Raw genomic sequence first — 19,081 nt, 5'->3', positions numbered from 1 at the left:
ATGGTCCTGCCAACAATACTCCACATGGGGCCTCCAGGACTCGTGCACTATGGGGAATGCAGTTATTCCCAACACAGAAGCGATCCTTGTTTTCAATTCTGCCACGGAGGCAGCTCCTCTATTTCCCTGTAAGCATCAGACACCAATCTTTAAGGTCCAGCTGCAGGAGATGCCCCCTAAACTCTCCAAGCCACTCTGGAGGCCCCTCGCTGGGTATGAGGAAGAGGAACACCCCATCCATTCCCTCTTTCACTTTGTTGAAGGCTCTTACACAGCCCATCGAGATCTCCTCAACATATCTCTTCACAAATCCTCTTTTTTTTTTTCATAATTTTACCTTTTTTACATCTTTAGTGTGAATGAGAGGTCCCAGGGTGTTTGAGCCAGAATCAGACTTGACTTTATGGTTACATTCTACATTTCATCCAGCACCTGTCTCTGGTGTGCAGCATTTGTGGTTCGTGTTGGATATCTCTCAATCCAAACGTAAACATGAACCTCTTGGTTCTTGGTAACTTCCACTTGAACCATATGAAATTATTGATTGTTGATGACTGTTGATCTAAAAGAATCACAATTTCATATGGTTCAAACTAACAATTTTTAGATTTTTTTAAATGTTTATTTATTTTTGAGAGAGAGAGAGAGACAGAGCACAAGTGGGGAAGGGACAGAGAGAGAGGGGGACACAGAATCTGAGGCAGGCTTCAGGCTCCGAGCTTCAGCACAGAGCCCAGTATGGGTCTCGAACCCACAGACTGCGAGATCATGACCTGAGCTGAAGTCGGATACTTAACCACCCAGGTGCCCCTCAAACTAACAATTTTATTGAAAATTAAATTTTTAGAGAAACTGAACTTTAGGTTCGGTTTGAACAAAAGGGAAAGTGGGTTCTTAAATGAATACCAGGGCAAATCCTGAAACACCTTTAGCAGAGCACCTCACCTTGGCTTTCAGATGAGCACACAGTTCCTGTTGCTTTCTCCTATCCTTTGCCAACGTGCCCTCCATGGCATGTGCTGCACAGGCCTCAGCAAGTGTCAGTACGGCCTTCTTCATAAAGTCTCTCCTGTTCTTATTCCAATTTGATATCAGGATCCTTCGCTGCTCCCTAGCAAAGCGATACTGACCACAATATTTCTCATGTTCCACCTGATAAGAGATGGTAAACACTTATTATGAAACTGAGCCTGTGCTTTATGTCATTGTTACAAAATGAATTATAACCAATGATTTTGAAAAATTGGGGACAAACATCTTAATATTAAATGTAGCAACCAGGACAAGCTACCAGTCCTGTAGTTCTGAGCTTATGGCTAACTGGTGACTAAGGACCAGCTTATAAGTCCTAGTTTCCTCGTATAAGATAGAGTCTGATGAGGCAGCCTTAACACAACTTCCACATCTATGTGGCAATGAACCTATGAACAGAAAGCATTGCTTCCCCTACATATAATTTCAAAAATACTCCATCTTAAATTTTTTTTAACATTTATTCATTTTTGAGAGACAGAGCATGAGTGGGGGAGGGGCAGGGAGACAGGGAGACAGAATCAGAAGCAGGTTCCAGGCTCTGAGCTGTCAGCACAGAGCCCGATGCAGGGCTCGAACTCATCAACCGTGAGATCATGACCTGAGCAGAAGTCAGACACTGAACCGACTGAGCCACAGAGGCACCCCCAAAATACTCCATCTTTAAATCAGATTGGGTATCTTAACAATTACTTAAAGTTCATCAGTTAGATACATGCTAATAAGCATAAAGTTCTATGATAACCCTAAAAATTCAGTCTGCCCTTGATTACTGAATGTCCAGGTGTTTGTATGTCTAAACTTGAAGGAATTCCAGCAATGATGTTAGCTCTTCCCATCCTACACTCCTGATGGACATGACATTCTCACATGGGTACTGGTAGTTCCTGTTGGCAATGCATCCCAACCATGGGAGACCTCAGAGCTCTGAGGGAAAGAATAGGAATGGAGATTGCCTGAGTGCCTGAGTAGTTTGAAAAATCTTTGTAGGTGATTCTGAAATGCTCCTTATATAAAGTTGTGTCTCCTAAAGTTGAGAGCCACACTGACCTACATAATTCTTTATCTTGCTAGTATAGACCACATCTCTGAATTTGGTACATTATTTAGCCCCTAAACAGCAGGAGAAAAGAATCTAGCAAGTAGGATAAGGTTGTCCTAAAATAATAATTTAGGTATGGTTAATCAGGGACATGATAAAACAAGCTATGGCTTCAATTAAACCAAATATCAGCTACCAAAATCTCTTCTGGAAACTTCTGAACTTTGTTCCTAGGAGCCAAAAATATACTTAAAATCTGTCAAACACGAAGAAAGGAAGCATATACCATGCAGAAATGCATACTAATGAGCTCAATATAAGAAGTGAGTATAAAAATCTTTGTCATGTTAATAGCAGGTAAACATAAAAATTTACAAACTTAAAAATGACAGCTGGTCAGAGAAACAAATAGAATCAAGAAGGAATAAAGAGAAAGATCTAATTTAATAAACTAAGACCAAAAGAAACTGGCGTGAATTATTTATTGTATAACATGTTTTTCATAAAACAGGTATCTGCTATAAAGGTGAGAATTAAAACAAATAGTTGTTGGGTGGGGGGTGGGGGGTAGGAAAGGATAAGAAAGGATGGTCATACTAGCTGTGTGGCCTTTGCTCTGGTTTCTTCATCTGTAAAATAGGAATGCAAATAGTACTTTTTCACCTAATGTTATGTGTCTTACAGCAGTTTAGATGACTGATATAAGGTAAATTTGATACACATGTTGGTCTTATTACTTGCTTAATTTAAAACAACTACAAAAATGCAAAGTATTTGATAATATTTTATAAGCATGGCCCATTTAGAAGTTAAGACTTTCACATGTGTGTTTACATATATGTTTTAAGGTGAGTTATTGTGAAGTTAATTGGTGACATGGTAACTTCTGTTTTCTTGTCTTTGTGGCCTTATTAACTAGAGAATGAAACAATAGTCTCCCAGGCCCTTCTCAGGGAAATTTCAGTCATGACTCTGAGTTCTAACTTGGGGCATGTGTTTCAGACCTGACTAGAGAGATCAAGCAGAATTGTCGAGGTGGAGATTATACACAGAAAAAAGGCTGAGATGCGCAGGCTTTGTGGACAGATGAGCAAGCACCCCATTTTCGGGCAAGACCCAGAGATTGCAGAACCTCTGAGGGTGGGCCAGTGACTGCACAGACCCCTAGAGGTCAAACACTAGCAAAGCAACCCAGGGAGCCACAATAAAGATCTCTGGGGCAAGTAAGCATGGGAGAATATATGTGGCCTGAGGGGTTCTCCACCTTCTTATGGATGATATAACTTGAAAAATGAGAGAATTTCAGGGCATTTGGGTGCCTCAGTCAGTTAAGTTTCAGCTCAGGTCATGATCTCATGGTTCATGGGTTTGAGCCCATGTCAGGCTCTGAGATGGAGCGAGATGGAGCGTACTTTGGATTCTGTGTCTCCCTTTCTCTCTGCCCCTCCCCCTACTTGTGTGCTCTCTTTCTCTCCCTCTTTCTCTCTCAAAAATAAATAAACATAAAAAAAAGAAAAAATGAGAGATTTTCAACCTATAACCCTATTATTTTCTAGAGTATAGGAAAAAATAATTTTTAGACCACCATTGTAGAAATACAAATTTTGCTTAGTTATTATGGACCACTGAAACAATTTAACTTGCTGTTATTAGGGTCCAGCACTCACCAAATCATGCCTAGATTTGTGAGGAAAATATCTTTGTAACATGTTGAGATACAGAGTCCTTCTACCACAGAGATCTGCAGGATACTGATCCAGAACAGCCTGGTAAATCCATTGGTCTTCTTCACTTAAGTGGAAATTTCTAGAAGCAAGAAAAATGTCACAACCTATTGTTAAGCAATCATGGAGTTTGAGGGAATTCACACTGCTCAAGCTATTAGCAAATGGTACTGATTATAGAAAACAAAGTCTGGGGTGGTTTATTTTTTTTTTTTAATACATTAGCCAAATTAAATGTGTGCTATAGAAAATGTTCTAAATTCTAATAACACAGTGAGTTCTTCAGTCCTTTATGGGTCTTGCCATGAGTCCAGGCATAATTTCAAGAAGTTGCCAAGTGACATAATATTTTAGAAGTATTTATTCTATCTTGCCAAAACAATATTTTAAAAACCATGACCAATGGATGAAATAAACAAATATTGGAAAATAAATTATTAAGACATACAGGCTAAAAAGGAATTTTTATTCCTGGAGGAAAACACAAATGTAGATGATTAAATGAACAATTGTACAAAGGAAATTAAGGCCTGAGGAAAGCACTAATTTAGGATTTGACTTTAAAACAAGTCTAAAATGATCATCTATTCTCTCAAGTTCTCACTTTGTGGGATTAAGACTAGATATTGTTAGTGAGCAGATTACCAATGGTATTAAATTTCAGACCACTGAAGAAATCATTTGTAAATAGGAGCTCTTCAAGGTCCTAGCCAATAATATGTCTACCTGCTCCAAAATGCCTTTTGCATTTCAGAATACTCGTAGGCACTGGCCTGGTTTGTGTTCTATAGAAAGAATTAGCAAAGCCCTATGCAGAGTGAAAAGGTTGCAATATCAGCTTGATTTCTAATCTGAATTAATGTCTCTTTATTATTCTGGGTTTATTTGCATATTGTTATTCCTGTTTAATAAATTGGAATAATCAAATACAGATGCAATCAGAGTGAATATTATTAGCAACAAGTATTTATTTGATCCAAGATGGAGACTTGCTATTGTTTATTTCTACTATATCAATGATCTTCTGCTTTAAAGTTAATTGTGCAAATCACAAAATTTACATAATATGTCTTCTATGCCCTTGAAAAATATTTGACAATTGAAAATAGAATAAAGATCTCTTTAAATTAGTGATACAAATGGGATTCCACTGTCCTCATACAAGGTTACCTAGTTTCTGTAAAGCATTTCAGTATTTCGGTAAGTAGCAAGAAAGAAAAAATTCTTTTTCAAAGATAGTCTTCACTAAGCTCTATAATGGGGAGAAAAAAGGGTTGGAGGTGTTCTACCAGGAAGAAGCATACTCTACAGTTCTTCTGTATGATGTAATAATCTATTGCAGAGAAAGAATTTAAGATGAACTCATTCATCGAACACACTGAATGCATTGGTTCTGTCTGAATCAGTTATGAATGTGTTGACAGTAGAAGGCTTCTGCAAACAAGGTATTTCAAATAGGGGTATTAAGCCTGCAGAAAGACCTGCCCAAGTGTACTTGGCATTTGAGAACACCCTCAAGTCTTCATGGACAATGCCTCAGGTCCTCTCTCCAGGAACTCATTTTCATTTGTGATAACAAAAATGCATTTTAATAGCAGAGTCAGCCACATAAATTTTTTAATAACATTTTTAATGTTTATTTTTTCTATTAGAGAGAGAGAGAGAGAGAGACAGTGTATGAGCAGGGGAGGGGCAGAGAGACAGACACAGAATCTGAAGCAGGCTCTAGGCTCTGAGCTGTGAGCTGTCAGCACAGAGCCTGACACCGGGCTCAAACTCACAAGTCGTGAGATCATGAAGTGAGCTGAAGTCAGACGCTTCACCAACTGAGCCACCCAGGCACCCGTCCACATAAGTTTTCTTTTCTTTTCTTTTTAATGTTTTTATTTATTTTTGAAGGAGAGAGAGAGAGAGAGAGAGAGAGAGAGAGAGAGCATGAGTGGGGGAGGCACAGAGAGAGAGGGAGACACAGAACTCGAAGCAGGCTCCAGGCTCCAAGCTGTCAGCACAGAGCCCGACCCGGGGCTTGAACCCACAGACCATGAGATCATGACCTGAGCTGAAGCCGGACGCTCAAACGACTGAGCCACCCGGGCGCCCATAAATTTCCTATTACTACACCACAAAAAACAAAAAAGAATAGGCCTGAAGTCCATGTCTTCATTTATGAACTTCAACTGTTTCTCTAATCAAAGGGACTTGAACATGACTCCCCACCTTTATTTGATTACAAATACAGGTGTGTGTGGTGGGGTGTGTGCTGAGGAAGGGAAAATAATAGAACTGAGGTCCAGTAAATTCTCCGTTCTTTTAAGTTGTCATTCATCTATATAGCAGATGCTGTTGTTGCCTTGTTGATCTCCCTTGTTAACCAGAATTCCCATCACCAAGATGCTTATAATTCACAGATGCACCTCCCTTTTCTGGAGAATTTGCCCTGGACCAAATGGGAAGTGCCTCACCGAGGAGGCTTCTCTCCCATCCGTTCTCGAGGGCCGGTTGTGACCGATGTTCAGCTGATACGGGGGTACCAAAGTCCAGCCTACTTGCCTCACGATAGAAGCAATTCCATGATACCATTCGTGCTCGAGAGTTTCACTGTGGCAGCAAACTGCAGCCCATTTCTACTGAGATCACCTCCATGCATAGATATTTCCCCCTCCTCTATCCTTCTTCCCTTACCATCCTTCTCCTGAGAGTATTGCCCAACAAATCACTTGTTCTTACAATTCCTGTCTCAGCTTTCCTTCTACAGAACCTGACCTACGATAATCTCGAAGCAATCTTACCCATAATTTTCAAAAGTAGTTTTAGTCCTTTGGTAAATGGAGAAGTACTTCTAAGCTAATTGCTTTGATGATCTCTCATACTGAATGGTGGCGCAAGATTGCGGCTATACTCTAAGAGAAAGTGCAAATAGCAAACATTTACAAAAATGCTTTTCAAATAAAAGCACACATTAACGGGTGTACATTGCCATAAATAAATGTAGCAGCAGGAGAATTTGTGGTACTGAGTGCATTTTTATACGTTGTGTGAATGTATTAATTAGGTGCCATTTTAGTGACAACATTAAAACCACTTAAACATATGAAATGATAATATAACAGTAAAACTACTTCAAACCACGTATGTCACAAATGATCCATTTTTGCTCTTCTTATTGATTTTAGAACCCTCACATCTCAACAGCTTTTTCCAATTACCATAATTACGCAAATTGTAAGTCATTTTTCTAATATACATAGAATAAAAACTAAAAACAGGCTTTAAAATGATATATAAATACTCACAATATTATTATTTTAGAGTATTTATAGCCATTTCCAGAGCCACAGGCTTAAATTTTGAGGCAAATATTCACATCAGCAATAGTAATGGCTCAGTCATACATCTCCATTAGGATGCAGTTGGTGAGGGAGAAAGCTCCCACCATAATATATACACTGAGTCTTCTGGATAGTAAAAATCTAGGAGGAATATTCAAACATAAGAGCCTCTTCACAATAACAAAGTAGCTCTTCCCTTCTTAGCCTCTAAAATAAAATAAAATTTAATAAATCTGCATTTCTAACTTCCAATCTGAACATTACCTTTACTAATCAAACATCTTTCCATTGTGCAGAAAAAATCTATGTAAGATAGCTGAGCCATATAAAATAACTAAGGTTAGCTTTTACCTTCCGAAGTTCTTGTTTAATTTAGTTGCTCTGCTGGTGATTATAATGACAGAAGTAGCTAAACCACACACCTATTGAAAAATATTCTGATCACTTACCTATTTTCTCAATTTGGAAAGTGACTCCATAATTTTAAAGAAAAGTTTAATGAAGGCTTATAAGTCATCCTAAATTTTTGCAATTTTTAAATTATCTTTAGACAAAATATCTTTGGCAGGTTTGTGTAATTTCTATTCTTTTTGTCCATCCAAAATTCCTAATTTCAAAGGTTTCCTAACTTTCATCTTTATAACAGCACACCAAGATTTTACAGTTTCCAGGTGTATTGGGCACTTCCAACACTTGAGGAAATTCCAGACTTCAGAAGTGTGAGATAGCTACCACTCGATCCCCACCCTCTGTTCCTGCCCCATAATGAAGTCCCATGATACAATTTCATCATGATATCCTAGGATGTGAAACGAAATAGGTAATTCAGGAAAGGAGAACCATGGCTGTGAGAATCCAACCACACCAAGGCTGACTGTCTCCCTAATTCTACCTGTCTAAATCATTCCAGAAATCCTAAACTGACTCACAATTAACTTAGCTACCAATTTTCTTCTTAGTCATGTTTAAGCCTCTTCCTTAAGATTCTGGCTCCATGACATCAAAACACATTTGTGGTGGGGAAGAGTTAGAGAGGCAGCCAATGGTGGCAAGCAAGGTACATAAGGGTAAAAGGTACTTTAACACCAGGAGTAAGTCTATGAAAATAAACATTGTGCTTACAAACTGGCTTAAAGTTGTTTTATAATTTTCTCATAGTGAAGGCAGCTTTCCAGCAAAATGGTAGTATCTCCTGAGGCTACCTGATGCATCAGACAGCTGGCTCGAGATTGGCAACTGGCCACAGTGAATCTGGCCCAAAGAAAAACTCTTAACTCTTCTAGTGTTAATGGTGGCAGGAGACACCTAGGGCTCCTCCACTAAGAAGCAGGATTGCAGTGAAACACTGGAGGATTAATGTGGATAAAATATAGCTCTGACATAATCTGCTTGTCTGCCTGTATTGGGTCTGACCCTCTAGAAAATACAGCTTGACTTTACTTTTTAATGTTATCTTTCCATATCAGACTCAAACACTGAATCTAATCAGCCTGGTTCTTGAAACTGTCTCTCTCCCCAACTACTACCCCACCCTACCCTCATTGTCCAAATATAAATCTATCTTTGATTTTCATCCTGGTTGCAGGGGACTTCCTAGCTTTAGACTTGTTTCTGACCAAGAGAATCTCCTCCTTGGATTTTGTTTTGGTAAGTACATTGTCTTTTCAGGAGAGCCATTCCCACTCAGCAGTTCTCACCTCCAGGGTCCCCAGGGTCTGCCTTCTTAGGTGGGAGGTGACAGCCAGAATAAGGTGGGCTCTCAAAAGTATGGCCAGAATCCACTAAATTAAAGAATAACAAAATGGCCCATAAGGTAAAGCCAGAACTCGCATCAGCATCCAAAGGCACACTTCCTTCTTCTGAGAGGTGACGGAAAAGTGAAAATATGGCAGGTTTGAAAATTGATGGCACCCGAATTTCTTACAGAAGGGTTTAAGGGTATGAATCTGGCCAGAAGAGGAGGTTAAGTGATTTATTTGGAAGCTACACTTCCTATTGACATGGCAAGTATGCTATTTTTACTTAGATTTTTTTTTTGGAGTAATTGTCATAGAAAGCTCAATTTTTTACTTGGAATGTGTATTTTTTTTATATAAGTGGAGTATCTGGGATGATGGCATGCCTCCTAAACCATCCTTTGTCCCTACATCCATCTACACTAGTTTTAAGACGCAATATTATTCCTAGTGGAAATTTTGAAAGAATATGATCAAGATAAAGCAGCCTGTTAAAAGTAAAACATAGTGGCTCAACCACTCCATATGCTACATTTTTAATAATTATCTTCATCATAAGAAGTGTAAGGAAAAGGTAACTGTGGCAGACATTGCCCCTACTCCTGCTCCTGCCCACCAGAATCCTAATTTTATTCAAGATCTACCTTCCCCATAGGATCCCCATTCTAGGGAAGGTGAGCACCATCCCCAGCCCTGGGAGTAAATCTTGATTTATTTTAAGACATTTACAAACATCTATTCGTATGGTCAGTATTTGATCTAGGCAGGGACAAAACCCATTCTGGCCAATGAAATGTGAGAAGTCTTACAAGTCAAAGGTTTTCTAGCTTACAGGGAAGAAGAAAAGGTCCTTTTCTGTTTCTGTGTGTTGTGGTGGGCAGTGCTTCAGGAAGTCAGGGTAAGAGAATGCAGAAAACCAGGCTTCTCTGTTCTTGGGCTTCTCTACCTCTGTACTTTGTGGAAAATAAGGAATTACCTTATTGTTTAAGTGACTTTGGCTTGGGTTGGAATTCTTTTGCTTACAGCCCTAGATATCCTATTTGATAGCTAACTGAGGGGAATAAAAATGACTTTTTAAAATGTGGCATCCTGTGCTGGAGAGAATGTGGAGAAATGGGAACCCTCTTGCACTGTTGGTAGGAATGCAAACTGGTGCAGCCACTCTGGAAAACAGTGTGGAGGTTCCTCAAAAAATTAAAAATACAACTACCTTATGACCCAGCAATAGCACTTCTAGGAATTTACCCAAGGGGTACAGGAGTGCTAATGCATAGGGGCACTTGTACCCCAATGTTCATAGCAGCACTTTCAACAGTAGCCAAATTATGTAAAGAGCCTAAATGTCCATCGACTGATGAATGGATAAAGAAATTGTGGCTTATGGAATACTACGTGGCAATGAGAAAAAATGAAATAGGGCCTTTTGTAGCAACGTGGATGGAACTGGAGAGTGTGATGCTAAGTGAAATAAGCCATACAGAGAAAGACAGATACCATATGTTTTCACTCTTATGTGGATCCTGAGAAACTCAACAGGAACCCATGGGGGAGGGGAAGGAAAAAAAAAAAGACGTTAGAGTGGGAGAGAGCCAAAGCATAAGAAACTGTTAAAAACTGAGAACAAACTGAGGGTTGATGGGGGGTGGGAGGGAGGGGAGGGTGGGTGATGGGTATTGAGGAGGGCACCTTTTGGGATGAGCACTGGGTGTTGTATGGAAACCAATTTGTCAATAAATTTCATATATAAAATAAAAAAAAAAGAAATTGTGGCTTATAGACACAATGGAATACTACTTGGCAATGAGAAAGAATGAAATATGGCCCTTTGTAGCAACGTGGATGGAACTGGAGAGTGTTATGCTAAGTGAAATAAGTCATACAGAGAAAGATACCATATGTTTTCACTCTTAGGTGGATCCTGAGAACCTTAACAGAAGACCATGGGGAAGGGGAAGGGGGAAAAAAATTTGAGAGGGAGGGAGCCAAACCATAAGAGACCCTTAAAAACTGAGAATAAACTGAGGGTTGATGGGGGGTGGGAAGGAGGGGAAAGTGGGTGATGGGCACTGAGGAGGGTACCTGTTGGGATGAGCACTGGGTGTTGTATGGAAACCAATGTGACGATAAATTTCATATTAAAATAAAATAAAATAAAATAAAATAAAATAAAATAAGGCATCCTAATATTGCTTTGGAAGGAAAGTACTATGAAGGATGAAGAGAAGCAGATCCAATGTATCCAGAGACCACCATCTACACTAACATCCCTCAGATGATTGGCAACAGACAGGTGTTCAACATCAAGGGCCATTTTAAAGACAAAAACACAAAACTAACAAAAACAGCTCAAACTCAAATGAACAGAATCAGTAAAGACAAGATAATCTATAAACACATTATAAGCTCTATTTTTTTTATTTTTTTAGCTTTTTATTTTTTAATGTTTATTCATTTATTTTTTCAATATATGAAATTTATTGTCAGATTGGTTTCCATACAACACCCAGTGCTCATCCCAAAAGATGCCCTCTTCAATACCCATCACCCACCCTCCCCTCCCTCCCACCCCCCCTCAGCCCTCAGTTTGTTCTAAGTTTTTAAGAGTCTCTTATGCTTTGGCTCTCTCCCACTCTAACCTCTTTTTTTTTTCCTTCCCCTCCCCCATGGGTTTCTGTTAAGTTTCTCAGGATCCACATAAGAATGAAAACATATGGTAAGCTCTATTTTTTAACCCTATTGAGCCAGAATTTGTCTCCATGTTACCATGTTATTCTTCATTTTGGGGAAGCAAGAAGATTTTTAAGTGCAATACAGTTGAAGTGAATAAAGTTACTTATGTAGGCATTATGACTCCATTTTCCAGGTTCAAAAACAAGAATAATAAAACTGGCCTGCTTCTTTGAGATAGCATGAGGAAAAATTTAATTAACCGTAAGGACTTTTGAAATTTTATCTATCTATCTATCTATCTATCTATCTATCATCTATCATCTATTTAAAGTAGGCTCCACCCGCAAAGTGGTGCTTGAATTCACAACCCTAAGATCAAGAGTCACATGCTCTACCAACTGAGCCAACCAGATGTCCCAGGCTTTTGAAATTTTAAATGCCACATAAAAATGCTATCATATCACCTCAAACCAACTACCAGTACTCATGAAGAAAGTATGAGTGGATTAGGAGTCTGATGGTTCTCTTTCTCAGTTCATTATTTTTTAGACATTAACAATATTTAACTTTATGTTCTTATATAGGCACTAATATGGCAAGTAGACATAAACCTATGAAGGTGGTGTTATAATTTCTTTTTTTTCTTCCCCTTCCCCTCAGGCCACACTCATGATGATAATTTATTACATTACTGGTTCTCCATAGTCTCAGTTCTAATGATATGGTTTCCTCAAAAGGATTATATATATCCACAGTTGGACCTCAAGTTATAAGGAGTAGGAAAGCCTTGTTATATGCAATTGATTTGATATATAATATAGCATTATAATTCCTCTCTTGTCAAAATTTGACAAGTCTGTCCATAGAAGTTTTAATCTTATCTTTGTTTTTAGTTACATATATTTTATTATTTTAATAATAAATTCTATCTGTTTTATCCACGTTAAAAAACAACATATGTCAATTGTCCTGGACACAAATCTGTCAAGCTGCTATGTTTCCATTTTCTCCAATCTGATTTACTCAAGATTAATATGATTTCACATCAAGCAAAGAACAGAAGCCTCTCCTAAATGGCTCTTACTCCTTCATCCCTTAAAACACAGATTCTTCAGTTTCCAAAACTATTAAAAATGTAGCCTTATACACCACTACACTGTGTAGTTTCTAGTTGAAACAATTATACAAAGAAGGTAGGTGTGGGCTGCAATGATACTAACTATATAAAGACTGTTGACCTAGAAATTTATAACCACTATTCTCAGACATAGCTTCACAGATACATTTAAATAAACATAACATCCAAGTAAATTGTATATACAGACTTTGTTATTAATTAAGCAAGGCAAACTCCAAGACTAGTTTTTAGGGTATCTTACAAAAATTGCATCCATTTGTTCCCTTGATAAAATGCATTCCACTATAGCCAAAAGAATTTAAAATATACTTTCTTCCCACGACAAACCCAAAGTAGGTTGAACAATCACCACATATGGCTTTTGATTTAAGAATCATAAAGTAATTGGGGCGCCTGGGTGGCTCAGTCGGTTGGGCGTCGGACTTCGGCTCAGGTCATGATCTCGAGGTTTGTGACTTCCAGCCCTGCGTCGGGCTCTGTGCTGACAGCTCAGAGCCTGGAGTCTGCTTTGGTTTCTGAGTCTCCCTCTCTCTCTGCCCCTCCCCTGTTCACACTCTGTCTCTCCCTATCTCTTTCAAAATAAACATTAAAGAAATTATAAAAAAATTAATCATAAAGTATTTTCAATGATGTGTTTAAGAGAAAGATATTAAATATACATGACAAAAAATAAAACGATAGTCTACAACTATTACCTCCCTGTAACAAATATAAATTCCAAGCCAGGTTGGACAATCCATGTTGGAACATGCCAAGAGAAAATGAGAGTTGCAGTGACCCAGGATGTTGCTCAAGTGGGTCATGTAACCTATGTGACTAAGTAACACATCAGAGAGACAGACAGAGCATGAGCGGGGGAGGGGCAGAGAGAAGGGGAGACACAGAATCTGAGATAGGCTCCAGGCTCTGAGCTGTCAGCACAGAACCGGTCGCGGGGCTTGAATGCACAGTGAGATCATGACCTGAGCCACAGTCGGACGCTTAACCGACTGAGTCACCCAGGCACCCCAATAGTAACTTTCAAATAACAAGTAAATTGAAATAATTTAGTTGAGAAAATATGAAACTATGGGCCTTGGCAATATACACATAGAGGGACAAAATTTGTTATAATCATTGTCGATTTTAAACAGTATTCAGATTCTGATCTCATAAAATAATAGAATAATTATGGATCAATAATTAAAATTTAATATATCTATCAAACAATAACGTAGAAATTACTTGTTATCACTCTATAGCTTTTGCTGCATATTGGCTTCACATCTGACATAGCTAAATGGAGCATCAGACAATTATATCTCATCTATATGATTAATTCATCCAAATGTTAGGAAATTAAAGCCACAATCTCATCTGAGTCTAAAACAAGCAATTAAACTTGTCTTCACGTTACTAATGAAATACAGACTAAATAGAATCTAAATAGCTTCACACGTATTGAATAAAGAAATAAGTTCAATTGCAGTCAGATTTTTTAAAAATATGTTTTAGTAAAAGACAATATCCTTTAAAGGACACTGTCCAAGACAGTAGCCATGAGCCACCTGTGGCTATTCAGGACTTAACATGTGGCTAGTCCCAACTAAGATGTGCTACAAGTATAATATGCAAACCAGATTTCAAAGACTTTCTATGAAAAACAGAATGTAATATATCTGATTAATAATTTTAATATATTGATTGTATCTTGAAACTATAATGTTTTGGAACTACTGAGTTAAATGAAATATATTATTAAAATAAATTTCATTCTTTAAAAAAGATTTTAATATGGCCACTTAAAAATGTTAAATTATAGGGTGTTAGATGGCTCAGTCAGTCAACCATCCAATTTTGGTTCAGGTCATAATCTCGTGGATTGTGAGCTCTGGCCCCGCATCGGGCTCTGTGCTGACAGCTCTGAGCCTGAAGCCTACTTTGGATTCTGTGTCCCCTCTCTCTCTATCCCTCCCCTGTGCTCTCTCTCACTCTCTCTCAAAAAATAATTTTTTTTAAGTGTTAATGTTAAATTATATATGTGGTCCACATCTCGCATCGTACTTCTATTGCACAGTACTTACTTATCTAGCAGTGAACACAATTTACCAATGTGGTTGATAAGTGTAAATGCTCAAAGTGGTGTGGTGTGAGGGAAAAGCATTCAAGTCAGATGAGCAGAAGAAACTCATTCTGCTCAGCTATCTGCTAGCTCAGAAACTTAGGAGAAATTGTTCACTTTCTACTCAGCTGTAGTTTTTCCATCTGTAAAATAGTTGTCTAAATGGCCTATGTTGAGGATTAAAATGGCACGTACTTGTCATGTCATGTAACGGGTGCTCATTACATATCAATTCATTCTTTAACTTGGATTTTTAAAAATCTGTGTTTTTGCTTTACACACAGGAAAAAACATGTATGTCAAATTTATTTATGATTTTACTACCTGGGGATAACTACTGTTATTGTTTATTTGGATAAGCTTCCAGTCTTTTTTCTGTAGCTACATAGATGTAGAAGTAACACTTTCAGAGGGAAAAGAAAAAAAATATGTAAGAGAATCCATTTCATACAAACTATTTTGTGGCCTAACCCTTAATTAAATTGCATAGCAACATATTGCAGTTATTTGTGTCATTAAAAATTTTTTAATATAATTATTAATGACTGTGGTATCCCATTACATGGATGGATCATAAATGATGAAGCTAATCTTCTGTTGGCTATTTAGTCATTTCAAAGGTTTTGCTATCATTAAAGAATGGGGGAAAATGTTGAATATCCTTGAAACTACCTATTTATTTCACTTCTATGATTATTCCCTCTAAGATTATTTCTAAACAACAATAATTCACATTTATAAATTTTTGATGATTTATTGCCAGATTGCCTTCCAAAAGAGTTTATATACCATTCATGTATAAAAATGCCCATTTCTTCCATATTTTCAACCTTAGATAATTTTTTTAATGCTTTACCATTTTGTAGGTAAAAATCTTTTTTTAAAGTTTTATTTATTTAATTTGAGAGAGAGAGAAAAAGAGAGCATGAGCAAGGGAGGCAGAGAGAGAAAGAATCTCAAGCAGGCTCCACACTATCAGCACAGAGCCTGATGCAGGACTTGAACCCACGAACTGTGAGATCATGACCTGAGCGAAAACCAAAAGTTGGATACTTAAACAACAACGCCACCCATGTGCCCCAAAATCTGAGTATTTTTTTAAAAATTTTATTGCTTTGATGAGTAGGGAGGTCTTCGTAAACTTCTTTGTCATGTGTATTTGGAACCACCCCCAGAGTTCCATGGACTGCCACTATGACATCTACTCACCTCTTCAGCACCTGCACCATGTACTCTGCATCCCTACCAGTTACTGTAGTAGATGAGCCATCAGTGTTTCTTCCCCTACTTGTGCACCAAATCCCATTACTGGATTTTTCTCATCAGCATCAAATATAGTAATATTTTCCCCATGTTAAGCAAAACAAAAGACCAAGCAACAACATAAAAGTCTGGCCCTACTTTCTTGCTCTCCTTTACAAAAGAAATTCTCAGAAGAGTTGTAGGTATTTCAACTTTCAAGACAACATTCAAGGTTGTCTTCAATCCTCTCCTCCCAGCCACTTAAATCCAACCCAATTAGGCATTTGTTCCCAATGACTCAACAGTTGTTTGTTTTCTAGAGCCAAGGGTCAATTATCAGTCGTATATTATTTGACTTAGCAGCATTTACTCAGTGATGATCCTTCCTCAGCTCATACTCTTGACCACTCCCTCTCTACTTGCCTTCCTGGACAGCATAGTTCCTTGGTTTTCTTCACATCTCACAGATCTTTTCTCAACACCCAATGTTGGTTACCCCTCTTCTTACTGACTCTGTAATGTCAGCAGATTCTAGGGATCTCTCCTTTGTCTCTTCACTCACTATTTCGGTGATCACACCCAATTTCATGGTGGTGACTCACAAACATGAATCTCCAGCTCAGATCTCTCTCCTGAACCCCAAAGTCATGTAACTGACTGCCTTCACAAATCTACACTTAGACATCTGATAGCATCTCAAACTCAATATGTCCAAACCTGAACACCTGATCTTCCACACAGCCTAACCCTACATCGTTTACAGTCTGCCTCATCTCAGTTGATGGGAACTCCATCTTTTCAGTTGCTCAACCCAAAAACTTTGGACTATTCTTTTGTTGTTCTTTTTCACGTGCCTAATAAACTCTATCAGCAGATGCTGTTGGCTCTAAACCCTCAAAATGTGTCCAAAGGCTGGCTATTTAATGCCACCTCCACTTGCTGATCCAGACCACCATTATCTCCCACCTGGTTACTTTAATAATCTCCTAAGTGTCCAATCTTTTCTTGCCTCTCCCTGCTTCCATCTTAAACACAGCAACTCCCAAAGTGGTCCTGCTAAAACGTAAGTTAGATCTTGTTACTCCAAAACCCTCTCACACTTCTGCTCCCAGTAGCTTTCCATGCCACTCATAGTAAAATCAAGTCACTGTAGCTCAGGGAAATGAGGTGACTGACTGGTACGCACTCCCAACCAGAGCCTACCTTTGGACCTGGGGACACAGTCATTCCAACCCAAACCAGTGAGCTGCTAAAAAAATAGAAAGAATTAAAATAAATGTTGGGATTAACGATGGCATCCACTGTCTTTAGCCCAATGAAAATTTTATAGTTTAAAAATGTCCCCCAGATATTTCAACCTTATGTCACAGCACTATGCATCTATTTAAAATAAGCACCCATCACTTGTGCTGGTATGGACATAAATGCACACAATCTATATGAATTCTCACAAGGCCTAATAACTAGACCCAAAGGGGAAAATGGCCTTATCAAAATCTTGGCAGATACTGGCAAAGTAGAGGTCCAGTTAATACTATAGCTAAACATATAATTCATTGTACTCATTAGAATAGTACAATTACATGCCTTACTGCCCACCAACCACAGATTGCTGATGCCGACCACCTCTGTATTTATTCAAAATAGCCCAGTTACTCTCCTTTTCTTAAAAAAAAACTACTCCTGAACACGCATTCAGTGTTATTGATGCTTCATCATTTATTGCCAGCATATTTGTAAAATAGTCTCTTCAGTTGACTCTTGCATATAGTCTTTATTTGGTCAGGATATATGTGTGTGTGTTTGCTGCTTCCCCTAAACATTCTAAGCCTTTTATTTTCTTTTTCTTTCCTTTTTTTTTTTCTTAAGTAGGCTTCACTCCCAGCACAGTGTCCCATGTGGAGCTTGAACTCATGACCCTGAGATCCAGACCTGAGCTGAGATCAAGAGTTGGGCACTTAACCTACTGAGCCACCCAGGCACCCCTTTTCTAAGACTTCATAAAGGCAAGGCCATATTCTAGTCTAGTCTGTCTGTTGACTCTCCTACCAAGGAGCTTAGCAGAAACCACTGTATGTTAAGGATTTCCCAATGAATCTTCATCAAGCAAAACATATCAGTAATTATATAAAATTTATTCTGGATAATTATATGTAACAGACTATTAAGCTAGAATTTATGAACCTATATTCCTCCAAAGTGAATTCCTACTGCTCCCTTAACATGCCTTGCCACTCTTACCTTCATTGTTTTCACCTTTAATTCAACTCAACGGAACAATCATTTATTTGAAAGCTGCTGTGTGCCAGGATGGGCCAGGTGCTAAGGATACAAATATTGCTAATAAATTATTTTGTCTTCAAGGGGTTTACAGTCTAGTCATGCAACATCCCTTCTTAGAATGTCCTCCCTACCTCCTGTCTTATCCAAACTCTGCTCATTCTTTGAACCTATAGCGAATTTTATTTCCTCCACTAAGCTTTCCTAAGCTATTTTTTCCTCAGTGTGCCTTCCCACTGAAGAAAACTTAGCATGTGATGTATGTCCATCATATTATCTACTTAACCTTCAGTAATGGCAATAGAACTGTGTATCTCAACTTTTTTCTGAGTGATACAGCATTGTACAAAGGAAGAGCAGAAACTGAGTTCAGATGAAAAATAAGGTAGGAAAATGGGCTGTGAAGGATAGGTCTTAGTGGAAAGCATCCACTTCGGGCTGCTAAGGCAAACTTTTCCAGGTTTAGGAGCTGCTAACCTAGAAACACCACAATCCTAGCCAGATGTTCTAGGGGGACAAAATTCATCTGGGAGGAAGTGTAATGGGGCAGCCAACATGCTTTAAAAGGAAGGAGTCAAAGGGACACCTGGATGGTTCAGTTGGTTAAGCATCTGACTTCGGCTCAGATCATGATCTTGTGGTTCATGAGTTGGAGCCCTGCGTCGGTCTCTGTGCTGACAGCTCAGAGCCTGGAGCCTGCTTCAGATTTTGTGTCTCCCTCTCTCTCTGCCCCTTCCCCACTCGCACTCAGTCTCTCTCTCTCTCTCTCTCTCTCTCTCAAAAATAA

The 19,081-nt window shown here is 38.5% G+C and overlaps 1 protein-coding gene across 2 annotated transcripts in view; it reads right to left on the bottom strand.

Annotated features, from left to right (window-relative positions):
• CCDC148 (coiled-coil domain containing 148) overlaps positions 1-19,081 on the bottom strand; it is a 182,288-nt gene that overhangs the window by 139,755 nt on the left and 23,452 nt on the right. For both annotated transcript variants that reach the window (XM_047085875.1, XM_047085876.1), the window contains 2 exons: positions 3,742-3,880; positions 946-1,152 (listed from right to left, as the gene is read on the bottom strand). In XM_047085875.1, coding sequence (XP_046941831.1) covers positions 946-1,152; positions 3,742-3,880 — 346 coding nt within the window. The remainder of the gene's footprint in view (positions 1-945; positions 1,153-3,741; positions 3,881-19,081) is intronic.

Source organism: Lynx rufus, unplaced genomic scaffold (genome assembly GCF_022079265.1).
Source record: "Lynx rufus isolate CCGP_SWC_20201006 ecotype Redwood Valley unplaced genomic scaffold, mLynRuf1.p SCAF_2, whole genome shotgun sequence".
NCBI lineage: Eukaryota > Metazoa > Chordata > Mammalia > Carnivora > Felidae > Lynx > Lynx rufus.
Note: the sequence above shows the minus strand (reverse complement) of the source record. Positions and strands in the feature narration are given on the sequence as shown.